The following is a 19,033-nucleotide window of genomic DNA, read 5'->3' on the forward strand; positions in this document are numbered from 1 at the left end:
TCACCAGAGAGACCTGGACATTTTTTGCTTACTGGACTGTATCAGTGTTCCTGGACTATTTTACCCTCTGTGTAGTGGATTATTTTATGGACCTTCTGGTTTGCTTGGAATAAATGTTCTTTGGATTGCTTACTCATCTCTCGACCTGTTGATTGTGGAGTATTAGAGAAGAACCCCGTGACAATCACCCTAGCTAATCCCCGAATGGTTGTGCCAAAGGCGATTCAGCCAGGATCGGGGATAATTATTGAATTGGCTGGAGGCCATTGAAGAAAAATCCCAAAAGCGACTGTAGATCTGGAATTTGGCTTTGGGATCAAGTAATGCGTGTTTGGGGTGATGAGCGGCTGCCTGCAGATATTCTCTTAGGAAATTATGTGAGAGATCTACAATGTCAATTTGTGGGTGCGGGAAACAGAGTTTAAGTCCAGTAGGATGCGAAATCGAGCCCAACTCTTTAATCCAACAATTTCACTATACAGTATGCCATGTCTACGTGTACTTGACAAATGACCTGTTGAGATCACTGGTCTTTACACTAGTTGAGGGGAAAAAGGGTTTTAATAGTGTCACCCTCAGCCAGTTTTAATGAACCATCTATAATGTAATCAGGCCTCCAATAGTATTCATTGTACTTCATCTGGTGGGAGGTGTTGAGCATCTATTTTTCCCCTCCGCATGGATCCTCCCTGATACACAACCCTGTACACTGACCAGAGACTGCCCTCCTTCATAGTTTGAGCTTGATGTGGAAAATGTCTGAAGGGGTGGGTATCATAAGTAGTTCTGCTTATCCAGGGGGCCTTGCACATGCTTTGTGGGGTTTCCTGGCCTCCAGCCAGGCCCGGACTGACTGGCGGGAGGGGCGGGACTTCTCCCGGTGGGCTGGCCGGTGGAGGGGTGGGGGGGCCGCCCCCCGCCTCTCCCGCACTGCCTGCTGTTTAAAATTATTTTGTGGCTGCCGCCACCCGCCGGCCGCCACTATAGCGGCGGGGTCCGGTGAGCGGCCCCTGCCGCCAATTTTCAATGCTGCTGGCCGCCGCCGGTATTATACCGCCAGTGCGCCACCAGATCATCACCTTGCTGACGTCATCACACTGCCGCGGGCGCCACAAAGAAATGTCGGGCAGCGGTGAGCGCTCCATGGAGGAGCAGAAGATGAACTACAGTATGTAATCAGTGTGGATGCTGGGGAAGGGGTGCACAATCATGAAAGGAACACAGCTTTGTGAGAGGTAGTGAGGTGAGTACTTTATTCAGAGTGGGCAGTGTGTGTGAGGGGGAGGATATTTTACAAAAGGGTGGGGGGGGCAATATTTTGCAGAGGCAGTGTGGGGGTATATTAAGGAGATGGGCAGCATGGGGGATATATTAAGGAGAGGGGCAGCATGGGGGATATTTTAAGGAGAGGGGCAGCATAGGGGGTATATTAAGGAGAGGGGCAGCATAGGGGGTATATTAAGGAGAGGGGCAGCATGGGGGGTACATTAAGCAGAGTGGCAGCATGGGTGTACATTTAGGAGAGTGGCAGCGTGGGGGATATATTAAGGAGAGTGGCAGCGTGGTGGGTACATTTAGGACAGTGGCAGCGTGGTGGGTACATTTAGGAGAGTGGCAGCGTGGGGGGTACATTTAGGAGAGGGGCGACGTGGGGGGTACATTTAGGAGAGGGGCAGCATAGGAGGTATATTATGAAGAGGGGCAGTGTGTATATGGGTGGATATATTTTATGGAGGAAGTACAGCAATTATTTATTCAGGGTCGCAGCATGAGAAATATTCATATTAATGGGTCAGAATAATGATAGTTTTATTTTTAAAGGCACCGTGTCAGGAAGTGCTGCTGAAGAATAAAGAGGGAGGTCTTCAGAGACAAAATGAGGGCATGAAATCTCATGATGGCGTCTGTACTACGTGGAGACAAAAATGATGGGAACAACTCTGATCTGAGACTGTCATCTATAAGGTTCCTGGATGTGAATATTTATTTGTGATGCTGCCTGCGTCTTATCAATGCTGTAGTTCCTGTATGGTCCGCAGTCTGATAATTACTGATAACAACAACTCTCAGCATCTCTTTACCATTGTTAAGGACAAATTGAGAGTTGTAGGTTCACACAATCCAATTGTACCTGGGGCTAAGCATGGTTCATGTACTGACGTTAGTTTTGACGCTGCAGTCTTGTGCTGACTGGCTCTGGTGCTGCAATCATGTGCTGATGGTGGCTTTGGTGCTGTATTCATATGCTGATGATGGTTGTGGTGCTGTATTCATGTGCTGATGGTGGTTCTGATGCATTCATGTGCTTATGGTGGTTCTGATGCTACATTCATGTGCTGATTGGGGGTTCTGATGCTACATTCTTGTGCTGATGGTGGTTCTGATCTTACATTCATGTGCTGATGGTGGTTCTGGTCCTACATTCATGTGCTGATTGGGGGTTCTGCTGCTACATTCATGTGCTGATAGGGGGATCTGGTGCTACATTCATGTGCTGATGGGGTTCTGAGGCTACATTCATGTGCTGATTGGTGCTCTGATGCTACATTTATGTGCTGATTGGTGCTCTGATGCTACATTTATGTGCTGATGGGGGATCTGGTGCTACATTCATGTGCTGATAGTGGTTCTGAACCTACATTCATGTGCTGATGGTGGTTCTGGTGCTGTATTCATGTGCTGATGGGGGTTCTGATGCTAAATTCATGTGCTGATTGGGGGTTCTGGTCCTACATTCATGTGCTGATGGTGGTTCTGATGCTACATTTTTGTGCTGATGGTGGTTCTGATGCTACATTCATGTGCTGGATGGGGGTTCTGAAGCTACATTCATGTGCTGATTGGGGGTTCTGTTGCTAAATTCATGTGCTGATTGGGGGTTCTGGTGCTAAATTCATCTGCTGATGGGGTTCTGGTGCTACATTCATGTGCTGATGGGGTTCTGGTGCTACATTGATGTGCTGATGGGGTTCTGAGGCTACATTCATGTGCTGATGGGTGCTCTGATGCTACATTTATGTGCTGATGGGGGATCTGGTGCTACATTCATGTGCTGATGATACTTCTGGTTCTGCATTCATGTGCTGATGGTACTTCTGGTTCTGCATTCATGTGCTGATGGTGGTTCTGGTGCTGCATTCATGTGCTGATGGGGGTTCTGATGCTACATTCATGTGCTGATGGGGGTTCTGAACTTGACAATTCAAAGCAAGTTTCATGGCTATGTTAAATCTTAAAAATAATAAAAAGTTTGTTTTGAGATTATGAGGAGAATTTGTCAAGATTCTTCTAAGTTTATGCTCCAAAAACAGTGTAAATTAGCGTATGTTTACACATTTTTTTTAAGCAGAATGTCTCTAAATCCTCCTCAAATCTTTGGCTCTAGTGATATATTCAAGTAAGTACCCTCCCATGACACTGACTGCTCACATCCTCTTGAAATCTGATGTGTCCTTTTTGTTATAAAAAATACAAACTGCTGTTGCATCTGGTGTCTATAATTGTCTACATCTCTGTCATCAAATCAGCAGCGCTGCAGCCAATCAGTTAGCTGCTGAGCTCCTTGATTGGTTGCAGCGCTGTCATTTTGATGTAACATCAGCGCTACAGACAATAGCAGACCGGGGAGAGTGGATAACAAATAAACAATGCAGGGAATGAGTTTCTAAAGTTGGAAAACCTAAGGGTATGTGCACACAAGGGATTTTAAACTCAAGCAACACCGCCAAGTTTCTCAAGCAGAAGATGCTGAAAGCCGTGGTGTTTTTTTTTCCTGACCCATCTTCTGTGTAGTTTTACAGTAATTTCCTGGATATTTTTTTCGATGGTCTTGACCATCTTTGGTTTTTCTTTTAGTATTTTCCCATTGTTTTTGTCACATATTTTTTACTGCACTTTTAAGAAAAAGCGATGTTAAACACAACAAAAGCCGTCTGGCATCTTCCGAGCCTTCCCATTGTAAAGTACAGAGCCTCTTCTGACTGGAAAACACCAGAAGAATGGAGTGGTCACTTCTTTTAACCACTTGGTGGTTTTAGGAACCTGAAGTGGTTAAAAAAATGGTCAAAAGTCTGTGCACAGCAAGTAGAAGTATATGGTCATTCACTTGCGTATTTTTCATAGTAGTTTCCATGGTGGGATTTGGCCCCAAAAATGTCATTGCACATTCCCTATGGGGTATGCACCCAAAATTAGCCCCAGTGACAACTACAACTTCCCTGATCACCTATCTGTAGAATAGGTCATCAGTATTAGTTCAGGGGGATGTGATTTTGTACCCCTGCCCATCAGCTATGTGACCACAGCATTATATGGAGAGCAGCATCCTCTACATTATCTGCGAGACCCAGCTCTGTAGGAATATAGCAGCTTCACCAGGTCCTGCTACTAAGAGCAATAGATAGGCCTGAGCTGTAAGACTGGACGCAGCCGTGACTACATGTTATATGGTCGTGTTACACAATCTACAAGTGCACAAAGATATTACACATTCACCACGCGAAAAGTGGCCTGTGTACCTCCAAATGCCAGGCCTGAATTTTAGTCCCAGTCCGGCCCTGCCTCCAGCCTAGGGGGCGCACCCACATGCTTCCTGTCCTTTTATGAGGAATCATGCTCACCTTGCTCTGGTGCCTCCAGTCTATCACTGGGAGGCACCAGGTTCTTAAGGCTTCTCCCCCGGATTCTGATCCCAGCCTGAATTTTGGTCCTGCCTGTCTGCTCTGGTCTCCTATCATCCAGCACCAGTCCTGATTGCAACCAGTTCGGCTCTGCTGTGCCCATTTTGTCTGTGTTCATGGACTGGTCCTCTCTGATCCCTGGTACCAGCCCGAATCCTGCACCTGTGTCAGTACCTTTCTTCTGTACCTGTGTCAGCCTGAATCCTGTACCCATGTCTGTATCTGCCTGTAACCTGTGTCCGTGCTACCGGAGTCTATACCTGTGTCTGTACTCGCCTGCACTTCTCTTCCAGTCTGCCTCAGCAGCCCTGGCTGAACCTGTGTCCGATATTCTGTGCCTGATGTACCATGCTCGACGACCTGCACTCTGATGACCGGAGTTCTGTGCCTGACGACCTGGACCCTGATGACCATAGTTCCAACAGATGTCCTGGCTGCACCTGTGCCTGATGTCCTGTGTCTGATGTCCCTTGCCTGGTGACCTGAACCTGATGACCCGTGCCGGATGTTCTGCATCTGCCTGTTTGCCATTCAGACTGTATCTTGTCCTGCCTCTGCCTGTCCTGCCTGTCCTGTCCGTTACATGACCCTGGCCCTGCTGCCACCATGCTCAACTCAGCTGCCACAGTCGCAATTACTGCCCTGGGAGTGGCACCTGGCGTTCCGCCTCGTGGTGGTCGCTTAGTTGAGCCCCTTCCAGGTAAGATAAGCCTGTGGTCCAGTTGGTTCACTCCCGCTTGCTGCCATCCCCGGCTTTGAGTGTTACACTGCCACTGCTTGATTTGAGGAAATATTTTAAGGAACAGTGGTTTATTTTCCCTGGTGTCCTTGGTTTTGTTCCTTTTACTCACAGACTTTGAGAAAATATTCCTCTGAGCATAGACAACATTTTCCAGTCACATTGAATTTTATTTGGATTGTTCACAATCATGCTGTCCCTGCCTGCTCTTCCGCACACCCCGTCACACCCTTATCTCTACAGCAGTAGTTCTCCTGGATGCTAGAAGTGACGTCCTGCTGTAGTGATCCTAGTTAGATCCTAGGCAGATTTACTAGGTTGTGCCATTTCAGGACTAGGCTCTGACACTTTCCCCCTACCCCTTCTACTAACAGTTTCAAGCTACCTAGTGTTAGCATGTCTAGATCTATATAATAGAAGTGGTCACCAAATGTAGGAGGAGTCCAGGACTTTGTCATTGATACCTTTTTAGAGTAGGGTCCCACAACAGTACAAAAAATCAATATAATTCCTACAAAAAACAGAGAGCTATAAATACGCCAAATATTATAAACAATGGGATTCATTAAAAGATACAAATCATGGTGAAATACATGTGAAAAAAGTAGCAAGAAAATCAGAGGTGAGGACTGACGTATGAGACAGACCGGGTGTAGACACATTGTATAAGGAGGGGCAGCATCAATGGGGGCTATTGCATGGTGCACATAATGAGTGTAATAATGGGCACATAACGCCTCCAGTCAAAGTAAAGAGAGAATCCACACAATGTCATCAGACCTAAGGCTTTCACATGGAAAAGAAAAGACAAATAATTATTAATAATCAGCAACTAAAAATATATGATGTCAGGGCACGGGAAGCCGAGCAGGAAACATGACATTTGCAGAAAGGTTATAAGGATCTTTGGGGTCATTATCCTTAAGCAGTAAACAACCTTTTAAAATACAAATACTGTGATAACTCAAGAGAAAGATTACCAGACTCTGCCCAGATCGACCTTACATTTTGCTCTGGAGCCTCATTGTTTTGCTTTCTTATTGCCTGGCTCATTATCTGAATGTTCGTAGGAAGCCTTGTGTCGTGATAATCGTGTTTATAGGTCGCTAGTGACCTGATGAATGAGAACTGCTCATTCAGTGAAATTGTTTTTAACTGTGCTTAAGAAAATCGTCATTCACGTCGGGTCATTGTCCTATTTTACCAGTATGTGCAGCCAAGAATAATGACAGTCTGTACACCAAGAACGATTGTATTGAATGCTCTGTGCTTATGGAAGTGCGGCCAACCTGTCTCAACAGCTATTGAAGGGAACCTGTCACGTCGGATAATGGTATTTACCTGCCCATATGAGGTTGACCTGTATACAATTAGCAATGCATATACTAGAATGATATATTATAGGTGAGTCTGCGAACTAATGTGAATTAAGTATCATGACTTTGATTTAATTGATTTTCTAGGGCTCATGTTGTGGGATTTTCCTTCCTCTAAATGAAAGCTTTATTATGTCTCTCACACTAGTCCAGGTCACCTATGAGTAAGGATCAAATTTGTTAGATCCGAAACATGTCAGGTTTTCAGGATTTTTAATTTGCCTGTTTATGGATTTTAATATGGGATCTAATAAAAGTTACATTTTATTTTATGATGAAGCCATCTTTTTCTGGTGCTGGATTATTTTCCGATTGTGTAGTGTAACCGCAGCCTAATTCTTTTTTTTCCAGATGGCTCTACTGTTAGTACTGCTATATACTATGTACACCATATACATACTATATACTGCCTACAACACTATATACATAAATCTGATGGTTCGCTTTCTGAATTAGGTCAGGTTCACCCCTAATCAAATCCATTGTGCACCTATGATTGTTGGTTCGGTAAATTCATCAGATGATTTACAGAATTATGCACGGAAAATAATACCTTCCATTAATCACAAATTATTAAAGAAAAAAATATTATTATAGCACTTAAACTCCTTTTTACACTCTCTAGATGACTATTATAAATGAGGCAGCATTTTTGCTAATTTTTTCATATTGTATATACTTTCAATGAGAGGAGCTTAGGGGTTTAAGGAAACTTCAGCCGCCAGATTTCTCATTTTTTATTATTTGCAGAGTTGTATCCCATTATTTAATATGTGGATAAAAATTAAACAAGGGAGCGCATGTGAAGGTTCTGGGAGATAGCGGTGAGGAGGAGAAAAGGAATCTGCTCACCTGATGTGGCTGTGCAGCCCTCGCACCACCGCGGTATAAGGCAGGAGTGCGGTGTCAGAGCTCTTCTAACCTGTTAGCCCACAATGTCCATCCAGGGAAGCAGATTCCTGAAGATCTGGTCACATGACAGATCACTGGGCGTCTCTGGTAATCTGACCTCCGTACCAAGCAGCTCTTGCCGTGATCCCACAGGGGGGAAGATCAGCAGTAAAGTATAGAGGCACGGTCTGATGGAGCGCTAAGGAGGCCACAGTATTAGATTAATTTTTTTTTTTTAGAATTTATTGTTTTCTATCAGCCACAACGCGTTTCGATATACACAATATCTTTATCAGGTGGATATAAAAAATGGAATGTGGAGAGTACTATTTAAAGGGACAGGTGTGATTCCATTGGTCAGCACCAAATTAATTGAAATGTTAACCCTTAATGTATCACAACCAACCCTTCAACAATAATATAAAAGCTAATAAAAGATATTTAAAAAGGATTTTTCAAAAAGACTCTTTGCCATAAAAACATTATTTAAAAACACATGTGATAATATAATCATATAAATCATATATTAACTCCTAAAACTTAATACATAAAATCATGAGAACTTTTCAAAAAAATGATCTGAGTATGCCTGCACTACTAACATGTAATAATATTGTTATAATGTATGTCAGTGTGGGTAGATCAAGAATTCAATTTTATAAATTAGGGAATGGATATTCTTATTTTTAAAATTGCGTTAAATGTCTATTTAATCTCAACCACTGGGTGCATATGCCAGCACAATAATTGCTGTGAATCACTTTTCCAGCACAATAGGTGCTGTGAACTGCTTTTCCAGAACTGACAGAAATAGCTATTGAATCTCAAACACTGGGTGCATATCCAGCACAATAGGTGCTGTGAATCATTTTTCCAGAATCCGAGCAGTAGAATCATGTATGTGCCAGCACAATGAAGGTTCCGATTGCATTATTAAATGTCTATTGAATCTCAACCACTGGGTGCATATGCCAGCACAATAGGTGCTGTGAATTACTTTTCCAGCACAATAGGTGCTGTGAACCGCTTTTCCAGAACTGACAGAAATGTCTATTAAATCTCAACCACTGGGTGCATATGCCAGCACAATAGGTGCTGTGAATAATTTTTCCAGCACAATAGGTGCTGTGAATCACTTTTACAGAATCCGAGCACTAGAATCATGCATATGCCAGCACAATAAAGGTTCCGATTCAATTGGTAAATGCTTATTGAGTCTCAACCCCTGGGTGCATATGCCAGCACAATGGGTGCTGTGAATCACTTTTCCAGCACATCAGGTGCTGTGAACCACTTTTCCAGAACTGACAGAAATATCTATTGAATCTCAACCACTGGGTGCATATGCCAGCACAATGGGTGCTGTGAATCATTTTTCCAGCACAATAGGTGCTGTGAATCCCTTTTTTTTTTTTTTCCTTTCAAACCCGAGCAACAGAATTTCTTAAATCAATTCAATGTTTGGCTACATTCTCAATAGTCATATTAAGACCCTCAGGGTGTAAGGTACCCAATCTGAATATCCAGTAACTCTCTCTTTTAATAAGTCTCTCGAACCGATCAGATCTGGAGTTATCTATGTGATCAATAATTAATAATCTCAATTGTTTGGGATCCTTCTGATGTGCAATTTGAAAATGTCGAGATAGACTGTGTTGTTGGAAGCCGTTTTTGATATTGGACCTGTGTTTATTCAACCTGGCGTGCATCATTTGTACTGTACGGCCCACATACTGTAGACCACACGTGCACTCAAGCAGGTAAATAACATAGGTGCTCTGACAGTCTAGGTGAAATTGAATGGGGAAAAGAGCATTTGTGGTCCGGGATGTAAAGCAAGTGATCTTATCACCAATAACCTCACAGCATTTACACCTGGAGGTGTTGCAGCGATAGTTTCCGTTATTACTGGAAACAATGGTGGTTTTAGAAGAATCTTTAAGAGTAGGATTACTTGGCGCTACTAGATTCTTCAAGTTTATATTCCTCCGGTAGATGATGGAGGGCTTAGGGGGGATCTGATCTCGAAGTAGCGGGTCACCCTGTAATATAAACCAGTATTTCTCTAGAAGTTTGTGAATTTGGATCCTGGATTTGCAAAAAGTGGTTACTAAACTCCATTTTCGTGGATTCAAATTATCTTCACTCTTTGTCCACCATTGTTTCCAGTAATAGCGGAAACTATCGCTGCAACACCTCCAGGTGTAAATGCTGTGAGGTTATTGGTGATAAGATCACTTGCTTTACATCCCGGACCACAAATGCTCTTTTCCCCATTCAATTTCACCTAGACTGTCAGAGCACCTATGTTATTTACCTGCTTGAGTGCACGTGCGGTCTACAGTATGTGGGCCGTACAGTACAAACGATGCACGCCAGGTTGAATAAACACAGGTCCAATATCAAAAACGGCTTCCAACAACACAGTCTATCTCGACATTTTCAAATTGCACATCAGAAGGATCCCAAACAATTGAGATTATTAATTATTGATCACATAGATAACTCCAGATCCGATCGGTTCGAGAGACTTATTAAAAGAGAGAGTTACTGGATATTCAGATTGGGTACCTTACACCCTGAGGATCTTAATATGACTTTTGAGAATGTAGCCAAACATTGAATTGATTTAAGAAATTCTGTTGCTCGGGTTTGAAAGGAAAAAAAAAAAAAAAAAGGGATTCACAGCACCTATTGTGCTGGAAAAATGATTCACAGCACCCATTGTGCTGGCATATGCACCCAGTGGTTGAGATTCAATAGATATTTCTGTCAGTTCTGGAAAAGTGGTTCACAGCACCTGATGTGCTGGAAAAGTGATTCACAGCACCTATTGTGCTGGCATATGCATCCAGTGGTTGAGATTCAATAGACATTTAATAATGCAATCGGAACCTTCATTGTGCTGGCACATGCATGATTCTACTGCTCGGATTCTGGAAAAATGATTCACAGCACCTATTGTGCTGGATATGCACCCAGTGTTTGAGATTCAATAGGTATTTCTGTCAGTTCTGGAAAAGCAGTTCACAACACTTATTGTGCTGGAAAAGCAGTTCACAGGACCTATTGTGCTGGAAAAGTGATTCACAGCACTTATTGTGCTGGCATATGCACCCAGTGGTTGAGATTAAATAGACATTGAACGCAATTTTAAAAATAAGAATATCCATTCCCTAATTTATAAAATTAAATTCTTGATCTACCCACACTGACATACATTATAACAATATTATTACATGTTAGTAGTGCAGGCATACTCAGATCATTTTTTTGAAAAGTTCTCATGATTTTATGTAAGTTTTAGGAGTTAATATATGATTTATATGATTATATTATCACATGTGTTTTTAAATAATGTTTTTATGGCAAAGAGTCTTTTTGAAAAATCCTTTTTAAATATCTTTTATTAGTTTTTATATTATTGTTGAAGGGTTGGTTGTGATACATTAAGGGGTAACATTTCAATTAATTTGGTGCTGACCAATGAAATCGCACCTGTCCCTTTAAATAGTACTCTCCACATTCCGTTTTTATATCCACCTGATGAAGATATTGTGTATATCGAAATGCGTTGTGGCTGATAGAAAACAATAAATTCTAAAAAAAAAAAATTAATCTAATACTGTGGCCTCCTTAGCGCTCTATCAGACCGTGCTTCTATACTTTATTATTTAATATGTATCTCTACCAAGTGCTCCATTTTAGCAAGGTAAAGTACACAGAATAGCAGCTGTATGTGTGCGCTGCTTTTCTGGCGGTGCCCACGCCTACATTTACTGGACTATATTTTCTGCATATTACAAACCTTTATCTAGCGCTCTACATTTAGCTTTCACTTAAAGTTACGTGCACTCAGAGCAAGAAAAGACAAGTTTCCTAATGGAAACAGGAGGTGTTTTGTGTCCTGAAGAGGATTTTTTTCCTGTGGCTTTTTGCAGCCTTTTGATTGGACAGTGCCTAATTTGGAGCGGTTTCCATCAGATAATTCAAAGAAGTAAGATGCTCCTTCTTTTTACTCTCAGGTGTTTTTCAAAATCTGAAGCCGGGAAAAAACACTCAAAATACTAAACATATAAACAGCAAGGGATTTAACAATCAAGATAAATAGCAAGTTTTCAAATGTATTTTTTAAGTGGACTTGCTCCAAATCCAAAACATTCTGCCAATCTTCTGTGTGCACTTGCCCCAATACTTCTAACTGCTTTGTGCATTCTCGTATGTAATTGTGCTTTTGCTGGCAGTCATGCTATGCCGAGTATTTGTCTTGTTAGGCGATACATCTATCAGAGGTATCATAGAGAGGATTGTGACTGTTTTCTTTTCCTTGGTTTCCAGATTGATAGAAAGGGTCTAAAGTTGACTGTTAGAAAAATAAATTCACACAATCCATTTTTTTATCCTAACAGAAAACTCCAGCAAGAACGTGGAGAAAAATATTGTGTTATCCTCAAATTACAAAGTGGAAGATGAAGATTTTCTTGTGCACTCTTCAATAGAAAAGCAGATTACAGTTCATTCATATCCAGGACTTCACACTACAGATCTGTCAGATAGCCCCTCAAATCATGAACTTTCTCACGATCAGTCCCAGAGTGTTACTGAAGGTAAAGGTCAGAAAGGGGGCAAAAGGTTTCAGTGTGGTGACTGTGGGAAATGGTTTACAAAAAGCTCAAGTCTTCTTACACACAGAAGGATTCACACAGGAGAGAACCTTTATCCATGTTCTCTTTGTGGGAAATCTTTTACAGGTAAATCGCACCTTGTCATACATGAGAGAATTCACACAGGAGAGAAACCATATTCATGTTCGTTATGTGGAAAATGTTTTACTAATAAAGCTCATCTTGTTACACATGAGAGAAGTCACACAGGGGAGAAACCGTATCCATGTTCAGAATGTGGGAAATGTTTTACACAAAAATCACATCTTGCAAAACACGAGAGAAGTCACACAGGGGAGAAGCCATTTACATGTTCAGAATGTGGAAAATGCTTTATAGATAAATCATGTCTTTCTACGCATGAGAGAATTCACACAGGCGAGAAGCCGTATTCATGTTCACTATGTGAGAAAAGTTTTACAGATAGATCAAGTCTTTTTAGACACGAGAGAATTCACACAGGTGAGAAGCCGTACTCATGTTCAGAATGTGGAAAATGTTTTACGGATAAATCAAGTCTTGTCATACATGAGAGAATTCACACAGGAGAGAAGCCGTATTCATGTCCTTTATGTGAGAAATGTTTTACAAATAAGTCAAATCTTATAATACATCAAAGAAGTCACACAGGAGAGAAACCATTTATGTGTTCAGAATGTGGGAAAAGTTTTACTACTAAAACCAAATTTAAAGATCATCATCAAAAAAATCACACAGGGAAGAAACCATTTTTATGTTCAGAATGTGGAAAATGTTTTAAAAAGAAATCAAATTTTGAAATTCATTGGAAAATTCATATAGAGAAAAAACCATTTTCTTGTACGGAATGTGGGAAATGCTATAAAAGCAAAAAGAGATTTTTAACACATCAGGTAAGCCACAGACATTAACCAGACAATATCAGTGAATATAATACAGTGAAATTTGCCTGGATTTCCAAACACTCCATTTATTTTTATTCATTTTACCATTTATGGACATATCAAGGTTGATATTCTTTGTTCTCTCACAGTATAGAAAAATAAATGTAATTAAAGTGAAGGCAAACATGTTGAATTTGCAACAATCTGTTAAGGCAAGTACCAGATAGCAACTTTTCTTCTAATACTTGAAAACCTTTAACTGCCATGTTAGTCCTTCTGTGAAGCTCAGCAGCAGGTACCTGTACTTATCATGTTAGTCCTCCTGTGAAGCTCAGGAGCAGGTATCGATAATGCCCATATTAGTCCTCTTGTGAAGCTCAAGAGCAGGTACCCATAACTGCTGTTAGTCCTCCTATAAAGGACTGGCACATGACTTATTTCTTCCAAAGACAGTACTAAGGACCAGGGGGCACTCACTGCGAGTGGAAGAAAAGCGATTCCGACACCTAAATAGGAAAGGGTTCTTTACAGTTAGAGCAGTCAGACTGTGGAATGCCCTACCACAAGAGGTAGTAATGGCAGATACTATAACCGCTTTTAAACAAGGGCTGGATGATTTCCTCAGTACACAAAACATTGTTGGTTATAAATGACTTAGTGACTAAATGTAGAACTGGTGGAGGAAGGTTGAACTAGATGGACCTAGGTCTTTTTTCAACCTAAGTAACTATGTAACTATGTAACTATGTAAAGCCCAGGAGCAGGTACCTGTAGCTGCCATATTTGTCCTCCTGTGAAGCTCAGGAACAGGTACCCGTAACTGCCATTTTAGTCCTCCGGTGAAGCTCAGGAACAGGTACCCGTAACTGCCATGTTAGTCCTCCTTTGAAGCTTAGGAACAGGTACCTGTAACTGCAATGTTAGTCCTCTTGTGAAGCTCAGGAGCAGGTAGCCGTAACTGCCATGTTAGTCCTCCTGTGAAGCTCAGGAGCAGGTAGCCGTAACTGCCATGTTAGTCCTCCTGTGAAGCTCATTAGAAGCTACACATAACTGGCATGTTCATCCTCCTGTGAGGCTTAGGAGCAGGTACCCATAACTACCAAGTTAGTCCTCTTGTGACGCTCAGCAGCTGGTACCCGTGACTGCTATGTTAGTCCTCTTGTGAAGCTCAGCAGCACATACCTGAAACTGCCATGTTAGTCCTCTTGTGAAGCTCAGGTGCAGGTACCTGCAACTACCATGTCAGTCCTCCTGGGAAGCTAGGCATCAGGCTTGGTTTCACAGGAGAACAGCAGTATAACTATATACCACAATGCTATGATCTGGCAATGTATATCAGCTATCAAGCGATCTTAGTTTCAAGTTCCATCTGGGGACTGAAAAAATAAAGTAAAAATTATATTAAAACTTAAAAAAAGCAAAATATATCAAATTTTAAACCTCCCCTATTCCTTCTTTGAAAATAAAGAAATTAATATTTTTACATATAAATAAATGAATCAAAGAAAGGTCAAAAACAAAATTCTAAATATGAAAAATGTCCGTGTTATCAAGGTGCAGCAGATTTATTCTGTACTAGACTCGCATTTAGATGTTGAAGTTGAACATTTTTCTGCTTTGTTTGCATGCTGGAGGCTAAAGACATCACATCACAGGTGGGGCAGGGGCTACAGAATATACATCACAGGAGGGGCTGGGGGCTACAGAATATACATCACAGGGAGGCTGGGGGGCTACAGTATATAGATCACAGGACGGGCTGGGGCATAGACATTATTGGGGGAATACACATTTCTCGGGAGGCATACATGTTACTGAGGGGCATAAATATTACTGGCAGGGCATACACATTACTAGGAGCATATATGATACTGGGGTGGCATACAGCTCTGGGGGTCATACACATTACTGAGGTGGCCAGCATACAGCTCTGGGTTCACATACAGCTCTGCGGGGCTCATACAGATCAGAGGGGGCACATACAGTTCTGGGGGGCCACACATACAGCTATGGGGGCATACATACAGCTCATGGGGGCACATACAGCTTTAGGAGGCTGCATATACAGCTTTAGGGGGCTGCACATACAGCTTTGGGGGGCACATACAGCTCTGGGAAGCCAATACAGATCTGGGGGGGCACATGCAGCTCAAGGGGGCACATGCAGCTCAGGAAGTCATATGCTGTGCTTGGGGGCGCTGGTTCCTTTTCACCTGTGAGGACGGGAGCACACCGCATGCTAGCTCCAACCACAGATGAACTTGAACGCACCTGAACATAGCGTTCAGCTGTGAATGCTGTATGCAAGTATGGGTTAAAGAGCCTGCAGCCATCCAGCAAAGTGCTGCTGTCGGTCCGAGCACTGCCGTCCCCGGAACTTGGTCCGGGAACCGCAGAACTGACGACAGCGAGTGGTCCCTCCCAGCTGTCCAGGGCCCTGGCACTTGCCCGGAGGTGCTGGGTGCTGAAACCTGCCCTAGGCTAGACCCACTCTCAATGAGACCATACTCCCTTGTTGCACAATGCTCAGATAGTTTCTAAAACACAAAATAAATATGTTGACATTAAAGAATGTTTGTCGCAAATTAAAGGGGATGTGTTATCAAAAAATGATCTATTGTTTAATCATGTTTTTGTATTACATATATTTAAAAATTGGCCATGTTTTCTTCTTGTATGTATCGCAATCTGTATTCCGATTAAAAATGAGATGTTTTGCATTTCTCACACTGGCCACTGGGGCTGATCTTTGTTTTTTTTTTCTTCAGAAAATGTGCATGTACATTAGCAGGGTCCATTTCAGTGTATCCTATATATTGAAGCATCTAATGAATGTTGTGAATGGAGAGAAAGAGATGAGCTATGAGATTCATTATTGTGATTACTGGATCCTGCATATCTACTGTATACAGTCATTGTACAGGTTGAGGAGGAGGTGAGATGTGAGTTCATTGGAATCATGATTATAGAATGTTAAAGATGGAAGGGACCTCCAGGGTCATTGTGCCCAACCCCCGGTTCACAGCAGGATTCACTATATCCTTTTACACAGATGACTGTGCAGCCTCTGTTTGAAGACTTCCATTGAAGGATAACTCACTACCTGTCGTGGCCGCCTGTTCCACTCGTTCATTCATTTTTCACTCTGTCAAAAAGTGTTTTCTACTATCTAATGCAGTGTTCTCCAACTCCAGTCCTCGAGGGCCGCCAACAGTGCATGTTTTCAGGATTTCCTTAGCATTGTGTGGGTGTTGGAATCATCAACTGTGCAGGTGATTAAATTATCACATGTGCAATACTAAGGAAATCCTGAAAACATGCACTGTTGGCGGCCCTTGAGGACTGGAATTGGGGACCCATGATCTAATGTGTATTGTCTCCTTTTCAGTTTCATCCCATTGCTTCTCGTTTTTCCTTGTGCAAATGAGAATAGGATGATCCCTCTACACTGCATATGTAGAGGGATCATATCATTGTTAGGTCAATGATCACATCATTGTTAGGCTACGTGTTGAACTAGATAGACTTAGGGCGGCTTTGCACGTTGCAACATCGCACGTGCGATGTCGGTGGGGTCAAATCGAAAGTGCCGCACATCCGGCGTCACTTTCGACATTGTTGTGTGTAAATTCTAGATGATACGATTAACGAGCGCAAAAGCGTCGTTATCGTATCATCGTTGCAGGCTCCGACTTTTTCATAATTATGCTGCCGCGACAGGTACGATGCTGTTCCTCATTCCTGCGGCAGCACACATCGCTGTGTGTTACGCCGCAGGAGCGAGGAACTTCACCTTACCTGCCGCCAGCGGCTCTATGGAAGGAAGGAGGTGGGCGGGATGTTTACATCCTGCTCATCTCCGCCCCTCCGCCGCTATTGGCAGCCTGCCATGTGACGCCGCACGACCCGCCCCCTTAGGAAGGAGGCCGGTCGCCGGCCAGAGCGACGGTCGCAGGGCAGGTGAGTGCATGTGAAGCTGGCGTAGCGATAATTTTCGCTACGCCAGCTATCACAAGATATCGTACCTGCGACGGGGGCGGGGACTATCGCGTGCAACATCGCAGCATCGGCTTGCGATGTCGCAACGTGCAAAGCCCGCCTTAGAGTCTCCCTTCAACCTTAAAAAACTATGATACACTATGACAGCCCTTCAGATATTTGTAAACAGTATTCTTTTTTGCAAGCTAAATATTCCAAGATCCTTTACTCATTCCTCGTAGGACATTGTTTGTAATCCTCTCACCGTCCTGGTTGCTCTTCTCTGAATCTGCTCCAGTTTTTTATGTCTTTTTTAAAATGTATTGCCCATAACTAGACACAGTATTCCAGATGAGGTCTGACCAAAGAGGAGTAGAGGGCAATAATGTCTTTACGTGATCTAGACACTATGTTTCTCGTAATACATCCCAGACCTGTGTTTTGCTTTTTTATCTGCTGCATCACACCTTTGACTCATATGCGGTCTGTCATCTATTATAGCCAAGTCTTATTCACACATGCTGTTGCTTAGTTCTATTCCTCCCATTCTGTAGATGTGATTTTCAGTTTTCTTGTCCAGATGTAGAATTGTGCATTTCTTCTTGTTAAATACCATTCTATTAGTCACTGTACATTGTTTCAGCTTATCCAGATCCTTCTGAATCCTTTCTCTGTCTTCTCTGGTGTTTACTATCCCTCCTGCTTTGCATCTGTCGCGGGGGGGGAGGGCGCTGCGCTCACCCACTGCTCGGGTCCGGCGCTGCTGCGGCTTGCTTGCTCGCTGCTCGGTGGCTCGAGCAGCGGGCCAGATCCGGGGCCTCGAGCGGCGCTCCTCGCCCGTGAGTGAAAAGGGGATTGGTTTTGGGGATTTGATTGTCCGTGACCCCACCCACGGTTGTGGTGAGATTGTGACACCACCGCTGCTCTGGACGGGGATCATGGGAGCGATGACTGGGAGCAGCTTGGATGTTCGTTCTCCCCTCCGTGGGTAGGGGGTTGGTTGTCCCGGGGCCCGGTGAGGGTAGGTGGGGATGACAGGCGGGTTGCGGGGCCTGGTGAGGTGCAGGGTCGCGGGGGCAGCGCTGTGCCGCACGGCACGGTGGCACTCACTCAGCCAATGATGAATACAAAGTCTCTGGTAAAACAAACGGCTGGATGGACGGGTCCCACAGGCGGCTGCTGCGTTTCTCCTCCCGGCAGGTTGATGGCGACTGCCTTTCCCTGCACCCGTGTAGTGTAGACGGCTCCAATGGGTTCCCACTGGTAACCCGCTCCCCAGCTTGGATATGTGCTGAGGGAGCCCCTTTTGCCTGCAGGCTCTGGCCCTGGGAACTGTAGCCTTGGCGGTGACTGTGTTTCCCTCTAACGGTTGGACTGTTGCCTTCTATCGGGACTTGGGTGCTGGGAAACCCAGGAGGTTCCCTTCGCTAACGGATTTGACAAATTTCACAGCGACTCCTAGCCTTGTCGGGGTCCGTAAGCCCTGCCGGATGGTGCTGGCTTCTCTTTGCTCGCCGGTCCGGTGCCGCCGGGCCACCGCCCGTCCACGGTCCTTACGGTCTGCTCCAATCAGCCTCTCCTGCAGACGGTCACTACCGTTTGCCAACCTTGCTATACCGTCCGGGCCACACACCAGGACCGACTTCAGACTGCTCCACTGCCACTTTCCTTGCTCTCACTTTAAACTCTGGAACTCGTCTCCTCTGTTTTCCCGCCTCCAGGACTGTGAACTCCTCGGTGGGCGGGACCAACCGCCTGGCCCATTCCCTGGTGTGGACATCAGCCCCTGGAGGAAGGCAACAAGGTTTTGTGTTTGGCTTTGGTGTGCCTAACCGGGGTGTGG

General features: G+C 43.7%; 1 protein-coding gene across 4 annotated transcripts in view; it reads left to right on the forward strand.

The window, feature by feature from the left end:
• LOC142303692 (uncharacterized) overlaps positions 1–15,937 on the forward strand; it is a 172,288-nt gene extending 156,351 nt beyond the window's left edge. For all 4 annotated transcript variants that reach the window (XM_075345298.1, XM_075345327.1, XM_075345319.1 and 1 more), the window contains one exon: positions 12,095–15,937. In XM_075345298.1, the coding sequence (XP_075201413.1) occupies positions 12,095–13,239 (1,145 nt within the window). In that variant the 3' untranslated portion in view covers positions 13,240–15,937. The remainder of the gene's footprint in view (positions 1–12,094) is intronic.
• Positions 15,938–19,033: the final 3,096 nt, after the last annotated feature.

This window comes from Anomaloglossus baeobatrachus, chromosome 1 (genome assembly GCF_048569485.1).
Source record: "Anomaloglossus baeobatrachus isolate aAnoBae1 chromosome 1, aAnoBae1.hap1, whole genome shotgun sequence".
Taxonomy (NCBI): Eukaryota; Metazoa; Chordata; class Amphibia; order Anura; family Aromobatidae; genus Anomaloglossus; species Anomaloglossus baeobatrachus.